At 44.7% G+C, this 17,206-nt stretch overlaps 1 protein-coding gene across 3 annotated transcripts in view; it reads left to right on the top strand.

The window, feature by feature from the left end:
• Nucleotides 1–17,206, top strand: part of RBKS (ribokinase) — an 81,351-nt gene that overhangs the window by 25,481 nt on the left and 38,664 nt on the right. For all 3 annotated transcript variants that reach the window (XM_008072757.1, XM_008072758.1, XM_021706298.1), the window contains exons 3-5: nt 4,745–4,808; nt 5,729–5,791; nt 9,144–9,308. In XM_008072757.1, the coding sequence (XP_008070948.1) occupies nt 4,745–4,808; nt 5,729–5,791; nt 9,144–9,308 (292 nt within the window). The remainder of the gene's footprint in view (nt 1–4,744; nt 4,809–5,728; nt 5,792–9,143; nt 9,309–17,206) is intronic.

The following is a 17,206-nucleotide window of genomic DNA, read 5'->3' as shown; positions in this document are numbered from 1 at the left end:
ATTTTTTGATTTATTGTAGAGATGAGGTCTCGCTGCCCAGGCGGGTCTCGAACCCGCGGGCTCAGGCAATCCACTCACCTCAGCCTCCCAAAGGCACGGGATTACAGGCTGAGCCACTGAGAGACTGTCTTAATTGGTCTGGGGCACGGCCAGGACTTCAGGGTTTGTATAAGCTCCCATGTGCAGCCCAGGTTGAGAACCTCCGGCCTCCTGCTGCCAGAGAGAACTCACACCAGCCCCACCCTGCAGCCTGGCTCAGATGGAGCGATTGGAGGCAACATGTAAAGAATTGTAATTAGCTTGATAATGGCAGAACTGAAATTAGATTCTAAGTTTCCTGACTCCCACATGCACCGTTTGCCTCATGGCCAAGATGCTTACATGTGAAGCTTTCTTACCAATGTGGTGGCCAGAAGGTTACCGGGAAAGCTGGGAAGCCTTCGAAGGTCCCTCACAGGTTCCTTGTTGCAGTCCTCATTCTCGCTAGGACCTGCCCATCGTCTTCTTCACCGTGTTTTCAAGATGCCTGCACTTTGCTCCGTGGCAGGAAATAAGTGAAACCTTTGCTTGGATTCTGCTCCTCTGGGTTCTAGTTATCCGTTTCCAGTAACTGGGAGAAAAGCTCAAACTAGAGTCAGAAGAAAGCAAAGGGGGTTGGGAGGTGTTCACTCTCTCAACCTTTTAAAAAGTGTGTCCAGAGATCTAAGGAAACGTGCACAAGGTCTTGAGAGTGGGGAAGCAGGAAGGGGGACATTGCTTGAGCATGGCTTGCATGACTGCGTGTCACTGTGATGATCATGCCTGTTCTTGAACTTTTTCCTCTTCTGTCTACTTTGTGATGCCTCATGACCCAGAGACATAATTAATGGAGCTAGAGTTGACATTTCTTTTATTTTTATTTTTTGAGTTGGAGTCTCACTCTGTCATCCATACTGGAGTTGCAGTGGCCGCTCCCGGCCACCGCAGCCTTGATCTGCTGGGCTCCGGCGATCCTTCCGCCTCAGCCTTCCAAGTAGCTGGAACTACAGCCGCACACTATCACGCCCGGCTAATTTTTGATTTATTGTAGAGATGAGGTCTCACCAAGTTGCCCAGGCGGGTCTCAAACCCACAGGCTCAGGCAATCCACTCACCTCAGCCTCCCAAAGGTGCGGGATTACAGGCTGAGCCACCAAGCCCGGCTGACACTTCTTAATCCCCAGCAGTCTCATGACTTTTTCACTGTTTGTTAAGTGACCAGATTTTTATTTTTATTCTGAATCAGGGTCTCCCTCTCTTGCTGAGGCTGGAGTGCAATGGCACAACTCACCACAGCCTTTAACTCCTGGGCTTGAGCGACCCTCCCACCGCAGCCTCCTGAGTAGCTGAGACTACAGGTGCACACCGCCACACCCAGCTAATTATTTTCTTGTAGAGACAGGGTGTCACTATGTCACCTAGGCTGGTCTCTAGCTCCTGGGCTCAAGTGATCCTCCCGCCCTGACCTCCCAAGGTACTGGGATTGCAGGCATGAGCTACTGTGCTCAGCCTCAGATTTTTATTTTTAATAAGAGAACATCAAAGAAGGCAAAAGCAAGGTGTTTCATGCCACCTTTCACCGAGTTTAAAAGGCTACCCAACAGATTTGTCAGAAACTCCCTGTTGGAATAAGTCTGGAACTATAGCTGTCGCCAGTGGATGTAGCAAGTCAGGCAGTTCTCTGAGCAGGAAGAAGAAAGGCGGCCGCCGCAGCCTCTGACACAGAACTGCAGCCAGCCTGCGCCCCCAGTGTGGTCACCCCAGCATGCAATCCCCTCCACTGCCTGCTGAGCTCCACCTAGTAGCCCAGCTATCCCTGCGTGGCCTGTCGTCCACTGGTCCAGTCAGCTTCTTGAAGGCGGAACTGCGTGTTAGGACTCCCTTCTCCCCGCAGCAGCTCTCCCTAACCCTGCACTTCCTAGTGTTTCTGCTGTCACCTCCATCTGTCAAGGCTGCCCTTGATGTTCACCTTTAATGGATTCTGCCTGCATAAAACTGGCAAGAAAGGGAAGAGAAGTTGATCCTCTCACTCGCATCAGGCCCTGCTCACCTAGAGATGGCTTTTTCTTTTTTTTTTTTCTGAGTCATACTCTCACTCTGTCACCCAGGCTGGAGTGCACGGGCACGCTCATGGCCACCCCAGCGTCAACTTGCTGGGCTCCGGCGATCCTTCCACCTCATACTTCCAAGTAGCCGGAGCTACAAGCGCATGCTACCATCCCAGGCTAATCTTTTGATACATTGTAGAGACAAGCTCTCGCCAAGTTGCCTGGGCTGGTCTCGAACCCGTGGGCTCAGGCAGTCCTCTCACCTCGGCTTCTGAAAGTGCTGGGATGACAGGCTTGAGCCACGATGCCTGGCCAAGATGGCCTTTTCTTAATCTCTACGACATTCTTACAAGGATACTCTCCCAGCTGTAGAACACCTCAATTGCCCGTGGGAGTTTGTTTACTTATTTTGTTGTTGTTGTTTATCCCCCACCCCAGCAGTATCCCGCTACCACCAATCCCTTTCTTATCATTTATGGTAAATGTTCAGGGTCCGCTTATGAGTGAGGGAGAGAGTTTAATCACACAAAAGATGAGCAGCAGAGGCCATGTTTCTCAATGACTCTTCATGTGGATAATGGACAGCCCTCCAGGAGAAAACCTCAGTTGATGAGACCCCAGCAGGGGTCTCTCCCCACAGCAACACTTCTTCGCTTCTCTCCTCGGTGCAGGGTTAGGAAGTCTGCTTGTAAGAAGTTAGGGTATGTTTGAGGTTATTGCCCAGTCAGCATTTCTGCCAGAAAAGGAGCAAAAGACGGGGTGGAAGCTTATGTGCGTATTACAAAGTGAAAGAAGCTGATCTGCAAAGGCTGTGTACTCTGTGATTCCAACCATGTGACCTTCTGGAAAAGGCAACACTTTGGAGACAGTGAGAAGATTAAGTTGCCCACGGTTATGGGGGAAAGGGGAGTGAACAGGCAGGACACAGGAACTTTAGGCTAGCGACCCTCTTCTGCGTGATACTGTAATGATGGACACATGTCGTTATAAGCTTGCCAAAGTCCGTAGAACATACACCAAGAGTGAGCCCTGATGTAAACATGGAGTTGGAGTGATCATGTTGTGGCATGTGGGTCATCAGTGGTAATAAATGGACCACTGTGGTGCAGAGGGCTGAGTGAGGAGGCCAGCGAGGAGCAGGCTGGGAACCTAAAACTGCTTTTAAAAATAAAGTCTGTGTTTTAGAAGAAAAATGTAGGGCAAACGAAACACATCTGGGGTCAGATTCTCACCCTATTGGTTTATAGTCTGCTGTAAATTCAACTCTAGAGTATAGGCCAAGATGGCAGTCAGACAATGGTGAGCATCAAAAGATCCCAGGAGTATCCTGTCTAGCACCATGATCAAAGCACCAGGGAGGCCAGACGTGGGTAGTAGGAGACACAAGTGAGCATGCCAGCAGGTAGTAGTGGAGGACTTGAACCACAGACCGAAAGACCTGACCCCTGCAGGTGGCTGGCCAGACTGAGGAGTCCCCATTCTGAAAGAGCTAGAGGACTGACCAGAATAGGATACGTGTTCATTCTGACAAAAACACAGAAACATCCAGTAACCAAAGTGAACCACAAAGCAGGAACATGGTCTCAAGATCCAGGCATAAAAGCACAACTACTTGAATTGTGGCTCAAAGTCAAAGTAGACTCACTAGCTTTTTTTTTTAACAGAGATCTGTATCTCTAGGATAACTAGTATTTGCAGCTAGTCCATACTTTTGGGATAACAGGTAATACACTAATCCAAAATTGCTTAAGCAAAAAGAAAACCAAACCAAAAAAGGAATGAGTCGGCTCACGTAACTGTAAAGCCCACTGGTAGAACTGGTTTCAGATAGCCTAGGTGTCCATAGGCTGTTAGGAGCGCGTGTCTGTCACACTCCTGCTTTCTGTTATATTTATGTTTTTATTCAAGCTATCTCCACAGGGTGAAGCCCAGTGGTTCCAGGCTCACATTATCTGACACCCTCACTGGGAAGAAAATGTGTCTTCCCTAGTAGGTTCAAGAAAATTTTCAGGGTTGAATCTTATTGGACTAATTTAGGTCACATGCCCATTCATGAACCTACTACTGTGATAGGGTGGTAGAACGTGCTTTTTAATCAAGCGTGAGTCCCTTGGCCAACCTACTCCTGTTGTCTATGAAAAGAACAGGAATGGGTGTCCAAAGGAAAACCATTGACAGTGGATGCTAGGACGCACTCTACAAAGTTATCCACATTTCCTAGGGTTCTTAAAGCATCCTCCTCTTTCCCCCTGTGCCAGCATCAGGGGAGAAGATGACAAGGTTCTAGGACATCAGATCGTCATTACAAAGTTGCCCTCACTTACAAGTGAAGTACAAACAGCTCAGATTCTTCAGAAATATTGAGGACCAATAAAGGCAGACAGCTCAGTTCAGTGGGAATCATCACATGCACGAATCAACAGGAGAGTGAGGCTGAAGAACTTGTGACTGTCAATAAATGGCTTCGCATTTTAGGTGGGAAATAAATGAAACATCCATGTATAGCAATTCTTTGGGCTACAGTCAAGTCTAGCATCTTACATTAAGAAGATTAATTAGTTAATGTTTATAAAGTTCTGTGCAGATTTGCCCTTTTAAAATGCTAAGGATTCTAAAAACTGCATTGTAGCATTTTACTACATGTAAGAGATCTAATGTTCATCATTTCTTTGGTACAGGTTGGCAAAGATTCTTTTGGCAATGATTATATAGAAAACTTGAAACAGAATGGCATTTCTACAGGTAAAATTTCACATTTTTAAAAATTAGTGTTTACAGCTTTCTGCTATGATGTTGTTACAAGAAAAATTGTTACAAGAAGAATAGAACAGAATGATTAGGTCTTCCCTGGTGGCCAGAGAATTTGTGTGCACAGCTTTGCCATTCTTGCTCTAATGTCCTCTGGTTGCTTCTTCCACATTCATTCCTCTAGATGGGAAGAAAATGTTGGGCGGTTGTAAACCTCCATCTTCTGGAGGCATGAGAGTGAAGCTGCAGGACTTGTGACAGGTGACTGGGAAAAACAGGTTTTGCGTTCACAGAAGATGGTTCAGGGAAACGATCCTAGAACCTGACTGGCACCACCACTTCATGGTAGTGAGGTTATCTCAAGGGCCAGAGATGCTCTGTGATTTTCCTGAGAGCACACGGTCAGTTGAGCTGCAGTTGGGGCTAGGAGGCGGACCTCTGCTGCTACCAAAGGCGGCCTGCCTGGCCCGCATTTCTGCTTACATGCCCAACCCTGACCCTTGATGAAATGCTATGTTTATGAGAATGCAGAAAATCAAACACATTTATTTTAGAAGTTCAATCTTTTGTTTTTTATCTTGAGCCTGTCATTTCTTTCCGTGAAGAAAATAAATGTATTGGTCTAGAAAAGAGCATATGTACTCAATTATGGATAATTTGGGAGACTGGCAGTTGGAGTGGCTGGGGGTTGTTACCAATATCAATAAAGGATACATCTAAATGGAAGCTGTCTGTTTTCCTCATCGTGGAGGTGACGGGGATAAATTAGCTCTAATTACTTAATTTTTTTTATCATTCCAGATGGTTAAAGGTCAAAAAGTTTTTCCAAGGATTAGTGTTGAATTGAAATTGTTTAAATAAATTATCTGTGCCAGGCTGGATGTATGTGATTATAATTTTCTTATTTCTTTCAGAATTTACATATCAGACTCAAGATGCTGCTACAGGAACTGCTTCTATAATTGTCGATGATGAAGGTAAGTGTTTTGCATATTGGAGTGTCACTTCATAAAGTAGACCGTTTATTTCCAGGACTAGATCAAAAGCATTCACTTCTACCCCAGTCCTGTGGGCCTCTCATCACACCCACCATTCCAAGGCCCAAGGCATAGTTTTTCTAATCCAAATAGAAATGTGTTTGCCTGGATGTATACTACCCACGGTGATTGTTCAAATATAAAATCGTCCATCCAAGATATATGAAGTGACCACAAAATAATATTTATATCCTGTCACGTCCTCATTACCCTTCATGGGAACTTAGAATTCACATTTCTTCTCTAAAAGCGTCAAGTATATTCATCTGTCATTTCGGTTATGCTAGGTAAATAAATGTAAATAGGCGAAAAGAAAAGATTGATGAGTCATATTTATAGGATGTTTACTGAGCAAATGGTAGCAACTAATTACTTCTGATTTATCTCAGTGTTTAATTTTGTCTGCTCTTTAAACAGCAATCACATCTCAAGACACAACTAAGTCTACCACAAGGCTTTGCCATAATTGAAACATTTACCTTTAAAAACAATATCTAGGCCCGGTAGCTCACGCCTGTCACCCCAGCACTTTGGGAAGCAGAGGTGGATTCGAGACCAGCCTGAGCAACATGGCAAGACCTCGTTTCTACAATACATCAAAAAATTAGCTGGGTATGGTGGTGCATGCCTGTGGTTCCAGTTGCTAGAAGGCTGAGGTGGAAGGATTACGTAAGCCAAGCAGATCGGGGCTGTAGTGACTGCGAGCATGCCACTGCACTCCAGCCTAGGCGACAGAGACTCTGACTCCAAAAAAATAAAAATAGATTAAAAACAGTAACTACCTTTAAGTTAAGCTTTCATAATTTCTACCAACTGTTAATTATGAAAGCACCTACGTAAAATTTTTAAAATCAGAATTAACTCCCAGACGGACCAAGCAATTTGTACCAAGTACATTGTCTTACATTAGGATTTGTCACAATATGTTTTGTGTTTATAATACAATATTACGAAATAATTTCTCATAGAAGATATGGTATTTGTAACTCAACTTCAGTGATCCCAAGTTGCAATAATAAAATGATATATTTCACTTAAAGACAGTTGATAAATTTTCATTCTAACAATAGAAAGTTTGTGTTCATTACTTCAAGCCACATCTTAAGTCATTATTGATGCCAACAGCATCTCATTCCTTGTCTTAAACATCTTTTGTTGTTGTTGTTCTGGGGATATCTTCGAGTTCTCTTTATTTCTTACCTATGAAACAAAATCTATACTGTCCATATAAAAATGTCATTTAATATTATGTATTGAGTGCCTGTTGTAGTAGACTTTGCCTAGTTTATAGTGTGTGGTAATGCCCTCAAAAGTATAGATCATAGAAGAATTTGGACAAATACAAGGAGATGGACTCCTTTAAAGGAAGGAGTGAGCATGTAAGATACAGTGATGAGTTTAGTTTTGACAAGCAAAGTTGAGGCATGAACGAACTAGCCGTGTGGCGTGGTCCTCAGACAGGACTCTTGGGTTCCTTGAGCTCAGCAGCTAAGGCCAGGCTGGGACTGTGGGTGGAGCCAGCAACACGTAAGCGGCGTTGACCTCAGAAGAGAAAATGAGGTCAGTGGCAGAGAACAGGAAGGAGAGACGCTAGCTTCCAGCAAGTGGGTACTTTGAATGTTTCCAGGACCGAAGTTGGGTTTTTGCTGAACCATCCCCACTTTATTAAGTCGAACTTGTGGCCAACAAAAACATTGGTGGTAAGATGATAGGCTAGAATTTGTTCTACGAGGAGAGGTAATTTCAGGTCATGTCTGTACAAGAGCAGCCTGGAGCACAGAAAATGCCTGTTGCAGTGCATTCCCCTCGATCAGTGTTGTCCAGTAGAAAGAAAACGCAAGCCACATGTGGCATTCAGAACTGTCCAGTAGTCCCATTTTAAAAGGTAAAAAGGAACAAGTAAATTTAATTTTTTTTAAACAGGATTTACTGAGAGGACAGAAAAGCTCCCACAGTAGGAAGGGACCCGAGGGAGTTGCCCTAATTTTGACAATATATTTATTTAACCCAGTATATCCAAAATGTCATTTCAATGTGTAATCAAAATTTTATTTTAATTTTTTAATTTTTAAAATACTGTTAAAAAGTACTGCGATAACTTACGTTCTTCCCTTTGTGCTGCCTTTGAAATCCACTGTGTATTTTTACACTTAAAGCACATCTCAACTTGGAGTAGCTACAGTTCAGGTGTTCAGTAGCCATGTGGTGTGGCCAGTGCTTATGACTGCCGTGTTGGACAGCACAGCTCTCAAGAGTTTGCCCACACCTTCACTTCAGTGGGGTTATGGAGAGTGAGTCCAAGTGACGGGAGTGTGTGACATGCCTCAGTTCTCTTTCTTCGTGTTTGAGCTCTACAGGCCAAATATCCCTCTCTCTACTTTATTTTTATTTTATTTTTTTTTTTGAGTTGGAGTCTCTCTCTGTCACCCAGACTCGAGTGCAGTGGCCGCTCCCAGCCACCGCAGCCTCGACCTGCTGGGCCCGGTGATCCTTCCGCCTCAGCCTTCCAAGTAGCTGGAATTACAGGCATGCACTACCACGCCCGGCTGATTTTTTGATTTATTGTAGAGATGAGGTCTCGCCAAGTTGCCCAGGAGGGTCTCGAACCCGCGGGCTCAGGCAATCCACTCACCTCAGCCTCCCAAGGCGCGGGATTACAGGCTGAGCCACCGAGCCCGGCTTCTCTCTACTTTATTTGGTACAGTTTTCCATTCATTAGATATTACAAAATGTGTTTTGGTTGACAGAATTACTTTTTAGAAAGTCATAGGGTACACACATGAACTGCTTGCACACTACAGAGCATTATGCAATTTATTCCTATTTATACTCTCTGTATGACATTTGTCACTTAGGATTCAGAACCCTTTTCTTATACATATACCAACGATTTTCCATTTAAAATTGTTTTAAGTATGTTATATGTCATTTCTCAACTAGTATTATTTGTATATAAGACTATTGATAAGGGAAATCTTTTTAACATATTGCTGAAAGTGATCAGAGAAATATGAATCTCACAGAGATATTACAAAAGACACATTTGGAAAAAAAGGTATTTGGAACAACATTTAACCTGAATAGTCTAGAAATGTTAAAATTAATACAACACATTCGTAACACTGCAAAATCTCATTGCTTGACTTTCCTTTGTTTTTTGCTTTGTTTTGGTTTTGGTTTTTTTAGAAAGCAGAATTTATTAAGAGGACAGGAATGCTTCCACAGTGGGAGCAGACCCGCAGGGGTTACCCTTTCCTTTGTTTTAATATAAATATGTGGAATTTCTTTATAGGCCAGAATATCATTGTTATAGTTGCTGGAGCAAATTTATTTTTGAATACTGAAGACCTGAGGAAAGCAGCCAGTGTCATTAGCAGAGCCAAAGTCATGATCTGCCAGCTAGAAATAACTCCAGCTACTTCTCTGGAAGCCCTGACAATGGCCCGCAGCAATGGAGGTAATATTTGTCATTCTTTCTGTAAAAGCATTTGTCGCTTCATAATTAAAGTTAACCTTTTAAGTTAAGCAAAGCAACACTCTTGCTGTAGTACAGTATTCTTTGTTTCATCTAAGAGCTTCACTTGTAGTTCTTAATCATGTTAGAAAACTTTTACAAGTAGAGTAAAAACAACAGCATTTCTGACATCCCTGGAGATAAATCTTCAGTCTCAGTAACAGACAGGACACAAGGAGCACTGGAGCAGTCAGCCATCCAGGGACTCGCAAGGTGGTGAAATGCTTTCCATTCTGAGACCAGAGGCTAAGCTGCTTGTCATGTGTAATCACTACCCAGCTATATCTTGATGAACATCTCTAGGAATCGAAGATCAGCTTTGTCTCCTAACTGTAAAACTTCATCATCTTTTCAATAAGCAACACAAGATTATTTCTATGTAATAGTTTCTATGTTATCAGTGTCTGCTGACATTAGCTCTTTTGTTTGGCCTTTGGTTTGGGGACTTCTCAAACCTACAAAAGCAGGCAAATTTGTGTACTGGAGCCCACCATGCAGCTTCACCAGTTATCAGCCTGTGGCTAATCTTGGGTCATCTGTTCTGCCACCCACTCCCCCTCTCTCACTCCCAGCAAAAAACAGATTTTTAAAAATTCAGGTGGTTTCTTGCTATTTGCTTCCTTCCCAGCACTGACTTGGGGGAAGGCGTCTTCTGAGAAAGAATCTCATCTGTCCCTTGTTAGCTTTGTGGTCGTAGCAGAATTATCTGATCTTTCTGAACCTTGCCTATAAAATGCATATAAAAATACCCTGCCTACAGAGTTGTTCTAGGAATGGAATAAAATAAAATACAATGCCAAGCATGGTGTAGTGCATGTGAGTAAATCCCAGTTTTCTCCTCTTCTGTCCACTTCTCTCTTTAAATTAAAATTAGGATAATAATCCTAAAATAAAAGAAATAAAAAATTTGTCCAAAGAAATCAAAAATAAAAAGTAGCCACTCTAAGAAAATGACTTTTTAACATGATGGTAATAGTTCTGTGATTTACATTAAGAAGAAAATAGAGAGAACCACATTGATTTTTGCAGAAAAAAACTTTTTGAAGATACAAAACTGGCCGGGCGTGGTGGCTCAGCCTGTAATCCCAGCACTTTGGGAGGCTGAGGTGAGTGAATTACCTGAACCTGCGGGTTCGAGATCAGCCTGGGCGACTTGGCGAGACCTCGTCTCTACAATAAATCGAAAAATTAGCCAGGCGTGATAGTGCACACCTGTGTTCCAGCTACTTGGAAGGCTCAGACGGAAGGATTACCTTAGCCCAGTTGGTCGAGGCTGCGATGACTGTGAGTGTGCCGCTGCACTCCAGCCTGGACAACAGAGTAAGACGCCAACTCAAAAAAAAAAAAAAGATATAAAACTAAAAACCAAGAAAAAGAACAGTAAATTGTGTGTGTGTGTGTGTGTTTATATATGTGATTTCTCCCAAAGTGTATAGTATCTACATAGCAATGAGTGAAAAATAAGTCACTGAAATGATTTTATGGAGAATTTTTAAGTGTAGGTCCCTATTTCACAAATTTTCCTCTTGACAAAACAACATGCCGTGGCAAATTTTCACTGACATTTCATGTATTTTTAATGGACTGGAAACTGTCAGAAGGAATTCTAAGCCAAAACCCATTTGGTTACATTTTCTCAGAGTGTCACAGTGAAGTCTAGCGCGCGTGGTGTGCGTTCTCAGCACTCAGATGAGGGATGGGAACACGAGCTGCCCTTCCGCTCCTGCCCTGCCTTCCTTGTACAGATGAAAACCTGTTCTCACACAATGGCTCTTTGTTTCCTGCTGTCTCTTGCTTCTCAGAGGTCGCTGTTTCCTCTGTCCTAGTCTAGTTACCTGTTACCCACCCAACTTGTGGAGGAGAGAAAGGTACAGCAACCACAGTTGAGGACCTGCCCTCTCACAGGTGAGACGAGAGTGATGGGTGGGCAGGCTGCCTGCCCTCGGGCTGCTACCTGGGTGGGGTCCAGAAACGCTTGCCCCCCTCCTGAGGAGCTGGAGGCCCAGGGGCAAGAGCCAGCTTGCCAAGGTATTAATTCTGCATGATATTTCTTACATAAAATGTTGTAAATGGTAACACTTTGCAGCTTATCAAGTACTTGCTTACACAGTTGATCCTCAGAAAAACCTCCTGACAAAGGTATCGTTGTTCTCCCAGACTGAAGGCGAGAAGCCTGAGATTCAGAGAAGTTAAGCAGTTTGCTCAACCAATATCACACTTTAAGTTGTGAAAACCAGGATTTCAGACTCCAAGGCCCAAGTTCTGTCTCCCAGACCATACTTTAAAAAGAAACTGCCATATTCCATAGTTTTCAGGAACTGAGCCTTAATGAAAGGTATCTCTAGAAAAGTAAAATCCATGCATCCAACACTCGTGGGCTATACTGGAAAGTTTGTAGCCTAGGCTTTGACTGTTTTTGCCACTCAAGGAGCAGAGAAGAGGCCCTAGGGTGTTTTCAGCAACATGTCCCCACTTACCCCAGTACAGCATGCGCACGCGCGCGCGCACACACACACACACACACACACACACACACAAACACACACACACACACACAGGATACACAGACTCCTCTGTCCAGAACCCTACCAGTCAGGCAGCTTCTGTGGCTAAGTCATCTGGTCAGTATTTGGCAGATACTAACCAGACACAGTTTAGATTTGTACCATGAGTGTGTGGGGGGGTGCATTTTCATTCTGTGGCATAATGAAAGGAGAATGCTGGTTTGGGGATCACGAAGTAAGGCTTTGAATTCAGCCAGTCGGCAAGTGGGGTCCTCAGTCAAGTGAGCTAATCCCTTGCTCTGGGCCTCAGTTTCTTCTTCCGTGAAACAAGAGAATCAGCTAAGAGCTCTCACAGTTCTTCCCGGTCACTTTAGACTGACCCCAGAGCAGAGTGGGCAAAGACTAGTGATCTGTTAGGCACTGAGCATCCTGCCCTTTGCCCCATGAAACTGTACATGTGCTGACCAGCGTTATTATGTTATTCCATCCACAAGAAAGACGGTGCAGTCATCATCATCACCATCTGTAGGCTTATTTTCTTTATTGTGTTTGAGTCAGGGCCTCACTTTGTCGCCAGGGCTGGAGTACAGTGGCATGCTCACCACCACACTTGGCTACTTTTTTTTTTTTTTTTTTTTTGTAGAGACGGGATCTTGCTATGTTGCTCAGAATGTTCTCAGGCAGTCCTCCTGCCTTGGCCTCTCAAAGTGCTGGGATTACAAACTTAAGCCACCACACCCGGCTTGTCTGTGGGTTTATGATCACAGCTCCCTTATTCTCACTGCTAGTGAAACTTGAATGGAACACATTGTATAACTAGTCGTATTTCTTTTTTTTTGAGTTGAAGTCTTACTCAGTCGCCCAGACTGGAGTGCAGTGACCACTCCCAACCACCGCAGCCTCAACATGCTGGACTCCGGCGATCCTTCCCCCTCTGCCTTCCAAGTAACTGGAACTACAGGCGCATGCTACCACGCCCAGCTAATTTCTGATTTATTGTAGAGATGAGGTCTCGCCAAGTTGCCCGGGCGGGTCTTGAACCCGTGGGCTCATGCAATTCACTCACCTCGGCCTCCCAAAGCACGGGATTACAGGCTGAGCCACCGAGCCTGGCCTTAGTCATATTTCAATTACTAAAATCCAGAGGAAGAGATCCCTACCTCTTTGAATATACTGTCTCAAAATTCTCTTCCCATGGCCTGGCTCAGTGGCTCAGCCTGTAATCCAGCACTTTGGGAGGCCAAGGTGAGTGGATTGTCAGAGCCCACGGGCTCAAGACCAGCCCAGACAACTTGGCAAGACCTCATTTAAAATTATTATTTTAAAAAAATAATAATTTTTTAAAAATTAACCAGGCATGGTAGTGCATGCCTGTAGTTCCGGCTACTTGGAGGCTGAGGCAGAAGGATTACCAGAGCCCAGCAGGTCAACACTGGGGTGGCCATGAGAGTGCCACTGCACATCAGCCTGGGCAATGGAGTGAGACTCCAACTAAAAAAAAAAAAAACTCTCTTCCCATCTTGACCAATAAAAGCATTGCTTTTAAGGAGAGAGCACCTACCACAACAGTAAGTCAGTGCCCTGTCTGGCCCCTTCCTCACAGGTTCCAATGCCATGAGGCCAGACTGAGGCACAGCTGATATGCAGCTGCTTGTGATGAGTTGATACATGCTGAGTCTGGCCTTTATATCCATCTCAAAGCAAATGGAACATTACAGGAATAATTATAAGCAACTGAGATTGTCAAATCGCCAACATTAAATCCTAGGTATGATACAGAGTATCTTTTAATGCCACTTTAGTCCTCTTGCATTTGGCAAACAAAACTTCTTGACTGGCCACCTAGACTTTCACAGTGACATTGTCCAGCACATCATCCAAGCTCTGAGTGTTTCTGATTCAAGTCTCAGAAAAGAGCTGTAGAGTAAGAGACCGTCGAGCCAGTGTTGAGAGACTCCAGCCTTCTCACCATGGTCTCTTTGCTTGGGGTGATTTTCTTCCCTAATTTCTCGGAGTCAGTTATTAGGGCCTTCTTAAGTGTCCAGCCCTGGTCCTCCATGGTTGCACAGCTGCTGCCCCAGGCCTCAGCCTCTCTGCAGTGATGTTATCATGCCGGCCACTGATGTCCAGCTAAGAGAGCCAGGAGTGCCATTCCTCCTATGTTGCAACTAACCACAGTCACTGTTGGGTGCCACCAGACACCTCTGCGCCTCTGAGTCAGTCCAGGGTGCACTGCGTGTTCTCTAGTTCTGCCTGTTCCAGGATGACATCATCTTTTCCATCTAGTCTGTTACAAACTTGCATTCTTCTCTGATTAACTACAGCTACTAGTTCTTCATGTGTCTTTCATCATGGCAAAGTATTGATGCTGATTTGTGATAGTATGCACCAAGAAGAGTCCTTTCTTCATGGCATTTTCACTTTTACCCTGAATTTAGTTGCTAGTCAGCCTTTAAGCCTGTGTATCCAGTTATTATTGCAAGAACCCTGTTTCTCAGTGCAGTACAGGCTAGTAAGATTTGACTGGTTTTCATACAATATTTATGGAAAAATTAAATTACAGAATTCCTTATTTCAGCAACTGATACTTAGAATTCTTCCAAATGTGTAGGAACATGCAGAGAACAGCATGGCAAGCCCACCTCTACTCCCATTTAGCCTCGAATGTCATCAACACGTGGCCAGCTGGTTCCCTTGGTGCCCCAGCTTGTGGCCACTTCCCCCCACTGCCACCTTGGAGCATGCTGGAGCAAAGCCCAGATAGCGATCACTTCATTCATAGCATTCCTGTTTTTTGATGTAAGCCACCACACATATTTTAAGAATGATGTCTTTGCCTGACATACAGCACTTAATCTGTAACAGACTTATTCCTTTTGCATTTTAAGAATGGCGTCTTTGTGTGATATGCAGCACTTAACCTGTGGTCAGATTTAGTTTCATCAACCTCTTGTAACTACACACTCCAGCAGAAGGCGGGGGCACGGGTGGGCAGGTGGGTGTCGGACTGTGGGTGAAGGACAGTGTAATGACAGTGGTAATCTTTCGCATTTGCACAGCGCTTTACAGTTTATGCCAGGCTGCACACTCCAGCGGAAAGCAGGGAGCACGGGTGGGCAGGTGGATGTCGAGCTGTGAGTAAAGGACAGTGTAATAACAGTGATAATTCTTCACATGTGTGCAGTGCTTTACAGTACACTGGGCTTTTACGTCTGTAATTTAAGCTACACAATAACCCTATACGGAAATCTGAGCAGCCAAAAATATGCCATTGAATTTCTGTGGGTGGACATTCTAGATTCTAAAAGAACAAAATGTGGGGTAGTGTTGGCCTGTACTTGACAAGACCCACTGACTGAACCAAATGTTCAGTAAGTCCAAGGAAGGTGCAGAGGAAGATGGGATGGTGTCACTTCAAAGCAGGGACAGTGTTTGTTGGCCATGTACTGAGGGGCATCTCCCCAGGAGTGTGGAAAGGATCAGTGCCACGCCAGCTACATGAGAGCCACGGGGAGCTTGTGAATGTGCAGAGCTCCTGGTCCTACCCCAGATATGCTGAATCAGTTAGTTTGAGGTAGAGCCCAGAAGTCATGTATTCTGACAAGCTCTCCAAGTGGCACTGTGTGCAACCAAGCTTGTGAACCACTGTTCTGGAAGTCTCTGTAAACTGCAGCTCAAGGGTCTTACTCTATGGGTCTACAGTCAAGGGGGGCACTTAACACACAAGTCAGTGGACTCAGGATGAGAAAAAGACCAGCCGGTCTCGTTGAATACTCAGGTGAATAAGTGCTTTGACAATAGGGGAGCTTCCTGGAATATAATTTGTAAAGATTTTTAATATGCATGTGTATATAGTTACAAAGTTCCACATCACAGGCTGTTTTGAAGCATTATTATTATTAATGTTATTTTTTTAGTTGAAGTCTCACTCCATCGCTCAGGCTGGAGTGCAGTGGCATACTCATGACCACCCCAGCGTCGACCTGCTGGACTCAGGCTATCCTTCCACCTCAGCCTTCCAAGTAGCCAGAACTACAGGCACACAATGCCATGCCTGGCTAATTTTTTTTTTCTTTTGGATTTTTTTATTGTAGAGATGAGGTCTCGCCAAGTTGTCCAGGCTGTTCTCGAACCGCAGGCTCGGGCAGTCCACTCACGTCGGCCTCCCAAAGTGCCAGGATTACAGGCTTAAGTACCGTGCCTGGCCTTGAAGCATTATAAATCGGGACTAACTGTGTTGCTTTGGACAGATTCCTGGCCTAGAGGAGCCACTCTTAGAGAAGACCAAAACCTGAACTTAAAGCCAGAGATGGGTGTGGTGGTACATGCCTGTAATCGCAACACTTTGGGAGGCCGAGGCAGGAGAATTGCTTGACCAGTCTGGGCAAAAAAGTAAGATGCTGTCTCTATAAAATATGTGAAAATTAGCCAGGCATTGTGGTGAGCACCTATAGTCCCAGCTACTTGGGAGGCTGAGGCAGGAGGATAGCTTAAGTCCAGGAGTTCAAGGTTTTAGTGAGCCATGATCATGCCACTGTACTCCAGACTGGGCGACAGAGTGAAACCTGTCTCAAAAAAAGCCAGAAGACCCAGGGTGGGGACTCAGCTTAACTACATGTGTGACCTTAGACATGTGGCTTCTTCTCTCTGGCGTCACTTTCCTCCTTCTGAAAAATGGCTGGGACATTCCCATTTCTCTGTTCCTGCTCTCCCCAGCCCTTCTTGTCTTGTGACCCCTTAGCCCTAGCTAGCACTTAGCCTTTGATTGAATTTCCCCTCCTTTCTCAGTCTTTTTTAATGTTCCCAGATTGCTCACAGCAGACAAAAATGTAAGTGTTTATGTGAGTGTGTGGGTTTGCAGGAGTAGCTGTGACATGTTTGGGAGACAAACATAGGTGTACAAAATATACATCATGTACACAAGCTTCCTACTTACTATTCCTACCAAGAAAATTCTGAACTCTTCGTGTTTCTTTTGTGTGTGTGTGTGTTGGAGTCTCACTCTGTTGCCCAGGCTGGAGTGCAGTGGCACACTTCCGGCTACCACAGCCTCGACCAGCTGGGCTCAGGCAATCCTTCCACCTCAGCCTTCCAGCCTTCCAACCAGCTGGAACTACAGGCATGCACCACCACACCCAGCTAATTTTTTGATGATTGTAGAGACGAGGTCTCGCCAAGTTACCCAGGCTGGTCTCGAACCCCTGACTCAAGCAATCCTCTTACCTTTGCCTCCCAAAGTGCTGAAATTACAGGCCTGAGGACCATGCCCGGCCCTGTGTTGCTTTTCTTTTTTTTTTGAGTTGGAGTCTCACTCTGTCACCCAGACTGGAGTGCAGT

This window comes from Carlito syrichta, unplaced genomic scaffold, assembly GCF_000164805.1.
Source record: "Carlito syrichta isolate Samal-C Ts95f unplaced genomic scaffold, Tarsius_syrichta-2.0.1 Scaffold315403, whole genome shotgun sequence".
NCBI classification, from domain to species: domain Eukaryota; kingdom Metazoa; phylum Chordata; class Mammalia; order Primates; family Tarsiidae; genus Carlito; species Carlito syrichta.
The sequence above is the reverse complement of the archived record's forward strand: the minus strand, read 5'-3'. Positions and strand labels throughout refer to the sequence as shown.